This window comes from Charadrius vociferus, unplaced genomic scaffold (assembly GCF_000708025.1).
Source record: "Charadrius vociferus isolate BGI_N301 unplaced genomic scaffold, ASM70802v2 scaffold70, whole genome shotgun sequence".
Classification (NCBI taxonomy): Eukaryota; Metazoa; Chordata; class Aves; order Charadriiformes; family Charadriidae; genus Charadrius; species Charadrius vociferus.
Genome location: NW_009646851.1, coordinates 4,065,086 through 4,078,618, shown reverse-complemented (window position 1 = coordinate 4,078,618; position 13,533 = coordinate 4,065,086). Strand labels below are relative to the sequence as shown.

The 13,533-nt window shown below is 45.2% G+C and overlaps 1 protein-coding gene across 1 annotated transcript in view; it reads right to left on the bottom strand.

Annotated features, from left to right (window-relative positions):
• The window catches only part of PDZD2 (PDZ domain containing 2), a 142,007-nt gene that overhangs the window by 46,471 nt on the left and 82,003 nt on the right, over positions 1–13,533 (bottom strand). Inside the window, exons 3-5 of the mRNA XM_009894231.1 lie at positions 8,856–8,998; positions 8,083–8,215; positions 5,815–5,982 (exon numbers count right to left, since the gene is read on the bottom strand). Coding sequence (XP_009892533.1) covers positions 5,815–5,982; positions 8,083–8,215; positions 8,856–8,998 — 444 coding nt within the window. The remainder of the gene's footprint in view (positions 1–5,814; positions 5,983–8,082; positions 8,216–8,855; positions 8,999–13,533) is intronic.

The window sequence follows — 13,533 nt, the reverse complement described above, 5'->3', positions numbered from 1 at the left end:
ACCCCCCTGGCAATAAGATGAATTGCAGTTGCTTATTTTAATGTGATCCGGCTTCTGGAAACAACACCAGAAGAACAGCCACATCGGGCGAAGAAGATTTGGTCCCCAAATATTATGTCGTTTTCTGTTGCCCAAATTCCTAACCACATTTGCTCTAAAAACTGGCATTTCCCCAGTCCTCTGGAGTCACTGTAGGACCCAGTGTTTCTGCTCAGCTACAGCACGAGTGAAGGGCACGGCATGAACCCACAGATATGCTGGACAAGACTGTCTCTCAGAAGGGCACAGGGCTGCCAGACTTTGAGCAAACGCAGCATTTGCAGCCCAGCAGCAGCTCCAAGCCATGCTAAGACACAGCTGGACCCTGCCCTCGCCGGCCCCTTCCAAGGGCGATCTGGCAGGAGGCAGGATCTGCGGACATTGCCAGCCCTCACCACGAAGAGGAAAGGAGTCATTAAATCCTTCTCCAGGATAAGGGTTGGCCACCACCGAGCCTCCTCACACCAGGCTCTTCATCTTCTCCCCCCCACCCCAGCCCCCGCCCAGTAAAGCCTTTCATTGCAAAGCAGATTTCTGCCAGCAGAAGCTCTTTCTTGCTTTGTTCCAGCCATGCAGTGCCGTTTGAGGAGTAAGTCGTGTTTCAGCAACCTCTTTCGAGACAGCAGTGCCCTAATGGGAACGAATGCTCAAGTCCTCCCAGTAATGAGGGTCCCTCCCTGCGCTCTGCACACATTTAATTGTTGAGTTATGCTTCCTGTTCCTTCTCCACGCTAATGCTTTCTCTGAAATTCTCTCCCAGTGTTTCCACAAGAACTTTTGACCCCAAGAGTGTTTTTAAACTTACAGCATTGTTATCCTCTTCCTTATTATGCTTGCTACAGGTAATTACATATGGATTCCCCAGTAAGATAGAAACACTTACGAGAGAAAATAACCAAGCAGTCCTACAGCTCAGATGAAATATAAAAAGGGGGGTGTAAACAACTGCATTTCTGCGTATTCACAGAACAGGTTTATTTATCTGCTTTCAGCTGCACGCCTTGCAAAAAAACACAAGTAGGTTCTGGCAGGGATAAGGAAATCCAGCTCATGCAAGAAACCTTTAACCGGAGACATCCTGTTTCTGTTACATGTAGGAGGATCAAGACCTTGCTGGGTCATAGCCATCTCCATGTGCAATGCACCCACAGCTCGCGTGAAGGTATACATCAAGCACTTCAGGTCAACACAAGATGATTAAACACAAGCAAGCAGAGGGTCACACAGCCAGGGATGCTGCCAGAGGTTGTCTCCCCATGGCTCGCCTGCATGGTCGGCTTGGTCGCCCCCTTTCCCAGCTCCCCCCTGGCAGGTAGGGATAGTGATGACCTCCTTTCCCAAATAAGAAAATCCTCTTTTCTGTCATTCTATTCTGCATGGAATAGACTTGGCTCAGGGTCCTGCCTCCAGCATCACGAGCAGCGGATACCCAAGGGAGAGCACAAGATTAAGCAAAGCATAGAGGAATGGTCCCCAGGCTTTCCTCCCTGCCTCCAGCAACTACAGATCAAACCTGCCGAGGCAGACACCCTTTTCTTGTATTTAGTAACTTTTTGGAATTTCAGCCCATTAATATGAAGCTGGTCACTGAAGTTGAACACTTCAAAAATAGAATACTCACATCATCATATATTGAACAACATAGCACCAGCAGAAACAAAGGCAAAACACTTTGAAGCAACTAAGAATGGTATGTGCCTCTGTCTGGGGATCCCAAATGCCCCAAATTCATCACACACTTTGCAAATTCTTGGCAGACCTGTTTTCTCTTTAGAGTTCATTTCCCAGTTTGCTCCGCCAGCCAGCAGTACAGTGACAGATTCAATTTCAAGCAACAGAAATACGAGGAAAAGTGAATTAGAATTAAAAATAAATTGTCAAAGGCAAATACTATCATATCATCCTATTTGACTTGGACATAAATAATGACATTTTAAAACAGCAATATCAACTGTCCAAGGCAAAATATGGATTTGGAGGGGGAGTTTAAAATCCCCAAAGTACCTCAGGACAATTTAACACAACACGACTCTGTGGCCCTGTAGCTTGTATCTGAAGTTAAGGAACATTTTGGCCCAACTAGCTCTAAAAGAAATGCACTTTAAGGATACTAACGTAATCCTTTTTCTGCCTGGCGGCACAAGTTTTATTAAAATTAGAACTTGAAGGGATGTTCCATGATAAATAGGGCTTTACATAAGCAGACTGTGTAAGAAAAGAGCTCCAATTAAATTGCATTATGATTTTTTTATTGATGAAACACAACAAGTGGACTTTCAACTAAGACTTACAAGTGATATTTCTCTTAGATTACAGTTTTCAAGTGTCACTAAATTCTTCTGCTGTGTCCTGGGGAAGCTGATTAGCTCAGATTATATTTCCCTGGCTGCAAACACTAGAGCAGAACTTAAAGAGTTTTAAAGAGCTTGCTCCCAGGGAAAATTTTTAACACCCAGCGCCTAGAAAAGAGATTTATTTCTTTAAAAAAAAAAAAAAAAAAATCACAGAATTGTAGAGTAAGACACGTTGAAAGGGACCTTTGGGAGTTCTGGCCCAGACCCATCTCAAAGCAGAGACAACTTAGATCAGGTTGCTGAGGGCCAAGTCCAGCTGGGTTCCGAATATCTACAAGGTTGAAGATATGAATATGTACCTTAGTTCCAAGTGACTATCTTTTCTGCCTGGCAATGTCCCTTTGAATTCACACATGACTTCACTGAACACCTCAATATACATATATGACCTGCAAGAGGGTCTCTGTCTCTCAGGAGCTCTCTGCAGAGCTCCTGGAGATAACATTGATTCACCTGCACCTAAGGACTGTGCCTGGTTCAGCCTTTAAGCAATCAGGTGCTAAGGCACTAATAGCAAGTCCATCAGAACTATAAATTATGGTTGTGAATACTCAGCACTATATACTGAACTATATTCATAGAGAAGTTAATGAAAGAAGACCTTAGACAACATTAAGACCTTCTGCAAGTTTTGTGGTATCTTCTACACTGGTGAGAAAAGGGACAGTGAAGCATCAGCTGATGATAAATCACCCTGAGTAACTTGTTGTTAGCTAATCAGCCGGCACCCGGCAGCATGCCTTTAAGTCTCCACAAAGCCCCGCACAGTAAACAAGAAAATTCATTAACCTCTTGTCAGAGGTGAGAGACTGGCGGTGAGAAAGAGAACTCCTGGCCAGAGTTGGCTTGAGAATTGGTTTCAAATCTGAGAGCTCTGACACTTAAATTAAGACCACAGCCTCAGTTACCCAGTCCAGACCTCGAGTACCACCCACCCTGGAAGTCCAAAACAATTGTATTTGCACTGATTAAAAACAGTCCAGCTTAATTCCTGCTTTAATCACCAGTCACACTGTCATCCCTTATCTACAGTATTAATATAATGGAATATATACAAGAGAAAGAGAAGACACGCAAGTATCATCAAGACAGCGGGAGCAGCAAAGAATAGTAATTTCCAAAGCAATTTTGCAATAATCTATATGACTAGAAATATTAAAAAGAAAAAAAATAAAGTTATGTGATGCTTCATGTTCGTACTGACCTTGAAAACAACTTCTAAGCTTTGCTATGAAAAGTCCGCCCCATCCTGCCAGGTAGAAAGAAGCCATGTGTGAAGTTTATCTTTTCCATACATTTACCTTCTTATGTCCTGCACGGTGGCACGCAGGATTTGCACAGCCTGGCTCAGGTCTCCTGGTAGGCTGCCCTGATCTGGTGAGGATGGATCAGGCTGCAGGTAGAGCCAAGGAGTCTACATTCTACAGAGCGCTCACCCCAGACTGCAGAAAGCCCTGTCTGCACTCCCGAGGCAATTACATGGGGAATGCAAAGATATCCTGCAATTTGGATTAGAAGAGGAAGGATTTCATGTGCAGCTCAAGCAAAAAGAGATGAGGTCCTGTGAGTTACCAACAACTTCTTACACCCCTCTGAATTACACCCCCACCCCAATAAAAAAAAAAAAAAGAAACAGAGAAAAGAAGCAAAAAAATATCTTCCTGCTATTCTTTCAATGTGTTCACTGTAGTGAGATTTCTCTGATTTCCCCTCCACACCCCGGCGATGCATTACAAAAGCACAGAGCTATTGCCGTCAGGGGTGAGTGAGAGTGCCAGAGAGGCGCACAAATCCAACTGGCTCTCCATCAGGGTACCACCACCGCCAGCACTGGGATGGACTTCAGGGCAGGGTCCAAACTCAGGTCCATGCTGAAGGGCTCTAGGCAGGCTCATGCGGCTGGGTCTTCATAGTGGCCTGTGCCTCAGCTACCTTGAGTTTTCCCTAGAATTATGTTAATCTAGAAAGGAAACATCCACTAAAAAAAAAAAGCCATCGCTGAAAACCATGCAGAGCCTTGCTGGGAAGTTAGGAGGCCACCAAGTGACAAATAACTCCTAGCGTGTGCCGAAAGTCACTGCAACGCCAGGGAGCTGCATCCTGAAGCCACACATAATTAATTAAGTTTTGACAAAATAGATTTTTATGTGTAAGTGCTGCTGAGCCACAGCCTTGTGAAAAATTACCAGCATTTGAAACATGACATGTAGAAGAATTTAAAGTATTTTGATAGTCAAAAGAATGCTTAGGTGCCCACTCAAGTTAGCACACAAACACTACACCATCAGCAGCGTGCTAAGCATCTCTGATTTATTTGTTTTTCCCTTCCTCCCCCCAAAAAGGCACATAGAAGAGAAGACACTGCAGAAATAGCAAAAGTTGTCCCAGTAAAGAGATGTGTGAAAGTGAGGACTGTTATAAGCACAGACTCAAAGAAAGTCAGAGCCAACAGGCAGGTATGAAGTGAACACCAGCATGAGCCAGACTATAGCGCAAGACTTGTCCTGGGGAGCAGTCTTTTGTTCAGAAAAGAATACAATTCTTTGTATAAGAACGCAAAATCAGAATAGATCACCAAACCAATATCACGTCTGAGCCGCCCAAAGGTTTAAGAGATTTATTATAATTGCTGCAGAAAAGAGGGAGAAGAAAAGACAAGAAGAGATAAAATAATAAAAAAAAAAAAAGATAAAAGCTTCAAGTGAATCCACCTGCTTTCACTTGCTGGAAAACCAGCCTGCAAGATCTTTAGAGTAGCAAATATAATTTTATTCTTTGTCTGTATAATACAACAGAGGCCTGGAACACTGATGAAGTTTCAGAGAGCTGCTACATTACAAATAAATAACAATAATCCACTTAATCTCTGACTAGTGCAGCCCCGAAGGGAATACAAGTGAGATTATCAACTGGCAGCATTTATTCAGCAAAACTTCAGTTACAGTTCACAGCCAGAAATTCACATCCCTACCCCCAAAAGTGTTTGTTGGCATCAACAGAGTAAATAAAAGCTTGAAGACTTGGACTATAAACTGTTAAAGAAGTTTAGTTAGAAAAGAGGGGAAAGAAGAGGGTGTTACTGCGTAAGCACTGCGAGAGATTTTGCATCAGATCCAACAAAAGCAGTGGAAGTGGGTGGAAAACAATCCAACAGCAGAGAGAAAAACAAAACCATGATTGCCACACAGCCTGGAGGACACGAGCGCTCCTGCTGCCTGTGCCTCTGCTTTGCTGCAGAGATGGTAGATGCTGTGGTAGATGCCATCCCCGTTTCAGCTTGTCACCCACGTCCCATGCAAAGAAGGGCTGGGTTGGACTGCCCTGGGTTGGACCTGCTCTGTGTCAGGCTGAAGGAGAATGTGACAGATGCAAAGAGGCGTCAAGGGAGAGAGCAAAAACGTCACACCAAAGCCACACTTACAGTGACCAGTTTTTCAGGAGACACATTCACTCCTTTCACGTCGTCTTCTTCTGGCTCTTCGTTTTCCTTATTGTCAGTGCAAGAGACAGAGTGTTGGACTGAGCAAGTGCTAAGCAAGTCTGGCAAACTGGTAGATGGGTACTTCAGAAAATCCCCTTCAGCAGATTCCTACCCAAGAGACAACAAAACATGTTACATCGCATGCAGAAAACCACCAAAGTCACGGTGAAACTGCTCCGTTTCACCTGCCCAGTGAGAGCTCCCTGCTCATCCTCCCCTCGTTATATGCTTCCATGTGCTCAAACCTTAATGGCCCAGTTACAAAAAGCAGACCTGGTTTCAAAGTGCACATATAGTAAACACAGGCCAATACATGTCTAAAACATTCAGATTTCATACAGGAGAATTTAAAATAAACACTTCACCAGCAGCCTGCTTCTCCCCACTTTGGGTTTATTAAATGTCACTGCAAACAGACTCAAGAGTTTACAGACCTCATTACTCATCTCACTGCATCCCAAACCACACTCTGTGCTCCTGCTCCCTCCGTGCGGATGTCCCCTTCACACATTTACCTATCTACACGCATAAGGATAATACACCCTGCCTAGGAGAACAAAATGAAAACTGACCCACCGATCCTCTACCAGCTCAGTCCTGATGCTTCAGGATCTGTTTCCGGCCTCTGGCACCTTTCCTGGGTGCAAACATGTGCACCAGTGGAAAGCTGTGGCCAGACAGACTCTCATTTTTGTGATTTCAGAACAAATCCTGTGTTCAAGAGCGCTCACCAGGCCAAGTTGCAAGGCTGCTTTCCCACACCAACAAATAACGCCCAGAGGGAGCTGCTGGGGAACACTTCACCTATTTACACCTTTTCTGAGACTGCCTGAAACACGGCACGGGATGGATTCCACACCACTTGCTGTTCCAAGTCCTCCTCCCAGGGACATGAAAACTGTCCAAGCGCACAGCGCGTGGGCCAAACAGATTCACAGCCCGATCAGGAATGTGAAGTTTAATGCTGTAAGCTTAATCATGATGATTATTTTGATGCAGTCATCACATGGACAAGCAAATAATTTTGGGGAGAAATTTATGCAGTCTTGCGGTTTGGCATAGAGTCCAATTGTCTAAAGGAAATACAAAATGTACCTACTTCAGGGTCAAAGCCTGTTGTTTCCAGAATAAACACTGGTGGGTTTAATACCAGGCTGTGTGTCTACAGAAGGTCTTCAATGAACTTCACTGTCTAACTAAGCCATTAGAGAAATTATAGGCTCTTCACTTTGAATACGGTGGGATAGAGTCTCTTCTTGAAAAACATGAGCATAAAGCATCCCGGAAAGCCATAAGAGCATCCAGGCATTAAACCTGCACAAATCTGCATCAGGTTGGCTAAGGCAACCTGAAGATGAAGCTAAGAAGAATTTTGAAAATACTGATACAGTGGCCTCCTGACACAGCATGCTCCACCTGGAAATGCGGGTTTACGAGCGGTCCCTTTGGCCCAAGAAGTTCCTGCTACTGCCCCAAAGACAAGTGGGCAGGGAGGTCCTTCTTTGAGACCCCGACTGCTTTTGGGAGCCGGTCGGCCACCCACCAAACGCCTGCATCCACCCAAGTCGGGGAGCAGCAGGCTGTGGTCTGGGGAGGGGAGCAACCGGGGGTGGGCAGGATTTTCTTAAACAAAGGAAAAAATACTGTGTAATACCCCCTCTATCTCCTGCAATGAAAGCAGAACGAAGAGCCTGACTGATAAATGAGTTCCACTCTCATTTCCCTGAAATTTCATGCTCCTTTATCTGCAAGAGCTCCACTCCACGCTATTAACAAGGACAAAATAAGGAACTCAAGTCAGGAGATCATCATCAAGAGACCTCAGGCACACAGATAGGACAAGAGATGAGAGCTACAGGTTACGTGGGCAGGAAGCAGAAAAGGCCGAGAACAGCCTGCTTTATTTAGCATGTATTTTAAGAAAATGGTTTTGGCCAAACCTTAAGTAACTTCTGCACGAATCAATACAGACTCATTTGCACACTGAACGACAGTGACAATACAAGCAAATCACTAAGTTGCTCTATACCCTGATGATTTGCCACAGATTTACGGCAGCTACTGATATATTTCACATAGCTGTGCATTAAATTTAGGGGACCAAATGTGCACATGTGATTCCCTATCAAAAATATGCCCTTTCCACGCAGCACTTCCACAAACTCCTGTGAATGTACATTCAGGAGACCGCCAAGGAGAGCACCGTACCTTGCTAGCGACTACCAGCTGCACCAGGCCAGCGGCCGAGCGAAGGAGGGCCACAGCGTCCTGGTGGGACAGCCCAACCAGCGACTGCCCGTTGATCATGAGGAGCTCGTCGCCCGCCGTCAGCCTGCCATCCCTGCAGAAACAGAGCGGGAATATGGAGCTGCAGGGCGGTCCTTCCCCAGTGCCAGGCTTTGGTGGCACGTTATGGGACATGAAGGCATGGACAACACGTGATCTGGCTGACACTAAGCCTGCATCGATTGGTGCAGTTATTTGCCAAAAAAAGTGGCTCAGAAAGGTGCCCCCAGCAAATCATTGCTATAACCAGAGCCATTTTACCCTCTTTGCAGGGGTGAGAGCCCTCAAACCTTCTCCATGCCCCAAAGGAGATGATCATGGAGCAGCAGTGAGCTGCATTTACCGGTCAAGCAGCAGGGCCAGGGCTGGCAGTGTTGCACGACCCACACTCACTCACTGCTGATCCCATGGGAAAGGACTGTCTTCCAAAAAGAGACTTGGGGAAAGAGCCCCACACACCATCAGGCTCCATCACCAACCAAGTGTTTGATCTGTCCATAGTTTGGACTAAATATGCCAGAAGAAGCTTCTGTGACCAGTCACAAAAATGAGTCTTTAAGCCAAAAACATCATCTTGTCCCCCTCACACAATGGGAGGGTGAAACCCCCAGGCCTGTCTTGTGACTCTGGCTAACAGTGATGGCCACGGATGTTCCATCACCCCCACTCCTGCAAAGGCACCACCGTCACCTCACCTGTGTGCGGAGCCGCCTTCCTCCACATGGGTGATGATAATGCTGTGAGGGGACCGCTTCGACCCTCTGCCTCCTGTTATCTGGATTCCCAGCCCATCCGTCCCCTTCAGGATATGCATCTTCCATATGCGGCAACCTTCTCGCTGAGAGAAAACGTGCAGAGAGTCCTTGAATTTGGATTTGGACACTGAGAGAGGGCTGGGAGGGTACGGAAGGGGGCTATTTAGCACCTTGCTGCCCATCACCGCACATCTGTATAGCTCAGGCTAGACGGGTGTTTTTGCTGAGCTTTGCTGTGTTAGCTGTGGTCCAAGCGAAGGAGGCAGAAAGGAGGAGGCAGCACAGAGCAGGGTCAGCAGGTAGAGGTTTCCTTGGAGGGCTCTTTGCAGCTTTTCCGAGCCACGCAGAGGTCCTGCTCTCAACACCCTGATCCTTCCCCGAAGCAACCAGCAGCCTCGAACACCTTCACCAAAACTCAAGGATGAGCTGTGCAGGGCTGCAGAGGAGCAAGACACGGTTCAAGGAGGACCCTGAACACTGGGTAGTGCAGCTGCTATTGCAGCAGGGACCAGAATGGTATCACACGGCAGTGTTTCCCTCTCCGGAGAGTTTTGCAGGGTTTGAGACATTGCAGAGAAAATACCAGCCTCGAATTATCAGCTGCCAATCAATTATTTCTTATTGGACAGCTGTTGTACAGACTACAAATAATAAATCTACCCACCACAGAGAATAACTTTTCAGTATAAGCAAGATAATAAGCGATGCTTAGGACACCTTTTTTTTAAAAAAAAATTTTTTAATGATTATAAATATTTATCCAAAGACTGCTTTACAAACTCCAGAGCAATACAAAATGCAAAACAAAAACTAGTTCCTATAAGCCCTATTGGCAGGACTGGGCACAAGGAAACACAAGCGTGGCAAATACCAGTGAAGCATAAAAGGAAAGGGAAAAAGAAGCAAGCAGGCAAGCTGGGCACGTAAGGTGATTGCCAGGACTCTCTCAAAGAGTGGAAGAACCAGGATAACAGAATTATGAGGAACCCCAGGAAGTTTTCCAGCTTGCAAGACAGCAAAATGCGCAATTCGGAGGCAATTTTTAGGCCATGTGTTGTAGTCACCGGGCACCAGGTCAGCTATTTCTGCCTGGGTCTGTTCTGCACACAAGCAACGTTCTGGCAGTACGCAAACACCCAAGTAGCAAAGATGATTAAAATTTCATGCCAAACTGTGAAGAGCATGTACGAATCGCTGCTTGTTTCTGAGAAGGGGAACTGCTAAATATATCGGCAAACCCAAGGGCTGTGGCAGCAACCTGCAGTTGTTTGGCCAACGTTGTTTATCAGAGCCTTTATTAAGTGAAGAAAATGTCCTTCTTTTACCTGTTCACTGGGGCCCTATGCTGAAACTTTTAAATGCAATGTAAGATGAGTTTTTCAGATACGGGAACAAAGGGGTCAGTATCTACACCAGTATCTTAAGAACAAAGTGAAAAACAGTCATACTGTTATACAGCCCCTAGACCACAGGTAGGAGAAACAGGAAAAACAAACCAGGTGTCTTAAGAGGTAACCCAAAAGTTTGAGCCTGAAAACATACACACCTGTGGGTAATTTGTTAACTTGAAAGTCATGCACATGGGCAATATCCCAACAGGTTTAACTGGGATCCGAACAACAGGACGTGTCAGGACAGAGAATACTTTGAGATTAATTAGAGTGATACATGAGACACCGTGTTAAATGCAGGGGCAAGAGTCAACTATATTTATCTACTTAAAAACCAGAACTGAGCTATGGCATGAAAATACTCCAGAGAGGTTTTATTGCTATAAAGTACCTTGCATTCATAATGAAAACAGTATAACAGAGAAATACAATCCCTCTGCCTCCTCCAACCGAGCCCAAGCTGAAACAATGACCAGCTATCTATTCTCCTCGCAAGATGCCACTCCGAGTGTCCCGTTGTTAAATCCAATTCAGAAGCAGACTCTCCAATAACGTCTAACAACGCAGTCATAAAATTGCATTTAATGATTTGCAAAAGCATTTTGGAATGTGAGTTATGCAAAAGCCCACGATGTGCAGCACCTAGCTTGCATTCCTCAGCGCTCCTCACTATCACACATATTGTTTAAAAAAAAACCCCAAAACCAACAAACAAACCCAAATTTATTCTTAACTGGCCCACTCTCAAATATTTGTTTACACAGCAAAACACTTAATAGCAGCAAATGGCAAGACTCCACTGCTCTTGGATGGCAAGTGCCATCTTATTTCCCTTGAACTTCCACTGAAATCAAAAGCAAAGTAAAGCATTACTCAGCCCGAACACGGATGGCAGAACACAGCCCCGATAAAGACAACAAAACCATTTGGCACATACCCAAACACTTATTTCTTTCACTCATTTTCAGATGACACCGTCACCATCTCCCATGTAAGAAAAGGCTGTCCCTCGAGCCACCCCTGGTCAGCTGCATGCATTTCACTGGGAATAAACAATTCGGCGTCGACTGGAAATCAGAGCCTCTCGCTGTTCTTTCCCTCTTCTTCATAAAACATTCATAGCTCTACATTTAACCACATGCTACAAAGCAAACGCCCCCCACCAATACACATGTACCTCCAAGGTATGTCACTCCAAGATTTTAAAAGCTAAGTATTAAAAAGCAGATTGCTAGGCTTTGCTTGAAGCCTCTTGGTGAAAGGGGGTGTTCGGCAGAATCCCCTTCCCCTCCCTGTGAAGTTGCTATCTCTTTTGCACAAAGCAGCCCGGGATACTTCATAGCCAGCTAAGAAATGCTGCTGCTTTGAATGTGCATCTTATATGACTCCATCACAGGAAAGCTTAATAGCAAAGCTCTGTGCCAACTGCAAGGATTTGTAAATGCATTTACATTTGACTTCAAACCAATTTTCTTAAGTTATTGGAGATTCCCAGGTCCAACAACACAAAGTCTAAATGCTTTAAAAAAGAAAAGAAAAAAAAAAAGAGCAGAGCAATACATGTCTTTTAAAAAAAATATCAAAATTAAAGGATCACATTTACAAGCTTTCCTTCATAAACAAAAAAACTACAAGCTCACTTAGTCTTTAAATGAAAGCTAGGATTCTGGTGTATTCAGTCTTCTCCAGAGAGTCACAATACTCAAGGGAAACTCCAAGCATAGCTAGATTTGGCAGTTTGCAGGTCTGATGCCACTGTCCTTGGAGCCCGCATAACCCCTGTGCAGAGGAGGACAAGCTTAACTGCTGACCGGTCTCCTCTGGTCAGCTGCACAGTTCTGGCTGCTGCCTGGCCACTGCCAGTTTCGTATTCCTATTAACATCTGAACTCTTTCATCCTCTCAGAATAAATTCTCATAGCTTCATTTATAAATGACTCAAGAATAATCCCCCCAGCTTTGTTCACAAGTGACACAATAATTTGCTCACAGGCACCCAGAGCTCTTGGTGCAAAAAGCATTTCATGCCTAAAGCAGAGAGATGTGCTGATGCTGGTACAGCCAGGTGTCTCAAACGCTGGCCATCCTCAGTAACTACAGAGAGAAAGAGAGAGGCACTACCACCTCCTGTCGCAGCCAGGGACTAGGTGATACCCTGCTCAGGCCACTCTTAAGAATAAGGCGACCAAACTGCATCCCTTAGCCAAAGGCAGTTCACAGTAACGAAGTCCAGCACCCGAGAACCTAAGTGTGCAAAGGGCTGACTAGATAACATGAGCTGACTACGTGTATATGACAATCCAGAACATTTCATGCAATTCACCTGAGATTTGGCAAAGATGGACACTCAGAAAGACATCCATGCTTGCTTTGAGAGCGTCGAAGGAGTAAGAATCCAAAGCTTCCATTTAGAGACTTGTTCCCCATTTCCTGGGAGCAAATGTTAACTCTGCTCAGATCCACCCCATGGACTTTACGTGTAGACGCAGACCGGACGCAGACCTGCCTACTGAAAGGGACTGTGGATCCCCCCTCAATGCAGGGACACGATGGACATGATGGACCAACAGTTGTCCTCCAAAGGAGGACATCTCTTAATGTCCCTTCCAGACCTACACTTTTTTCCACTTCCCTCACCTTCTGTGAATGCTTATAGCAAGGAGAAACACAAGTGGTCAAGTCAGGCTGCAGCTGGGCTAATGGGTGATTTTTGTTCTCTGCAGTTACATCATTGTTAGGTGACTCAACTTTCCTTCAAACTTGGCTCTTTCGAGCAGGCAGCCCTTCGGACCAGATTTTTCCACTTGCAGCTGATCAACTTCAAAGTGCCTAAGCTACAAATAATTAAAATGTTTTTAAAGACAGTATGAATATTCTACTTGGATTAATGGCAAGCGAAAAAAAAAATGGGTCATCTTATGTAAGAGACCGCAAGCGAGAATAGAGAATTCGGCTGGCAGCTTCAAGTGGGTCCCCGCAGGCCATCCTTCTCCACCATGAGGCCATTGTGCATCAGGCTGCCTCTGTTCAGAGCGAGCCCACATCTGGAATAAACTAGTGTGCTACAGATCAGAAAGGAAGCACGCTGCCAGCGCGACGTGGGGAAGCTCGCCTTCTGCCTGCTCCAAGTGCATACCATCAAACGCTCGATTTCATAAGCACATCATTAATAAAACAAAAGGGAACATTTTTCCTCTGGGTGTTGAGGAAAATAAATAAATAAATAAA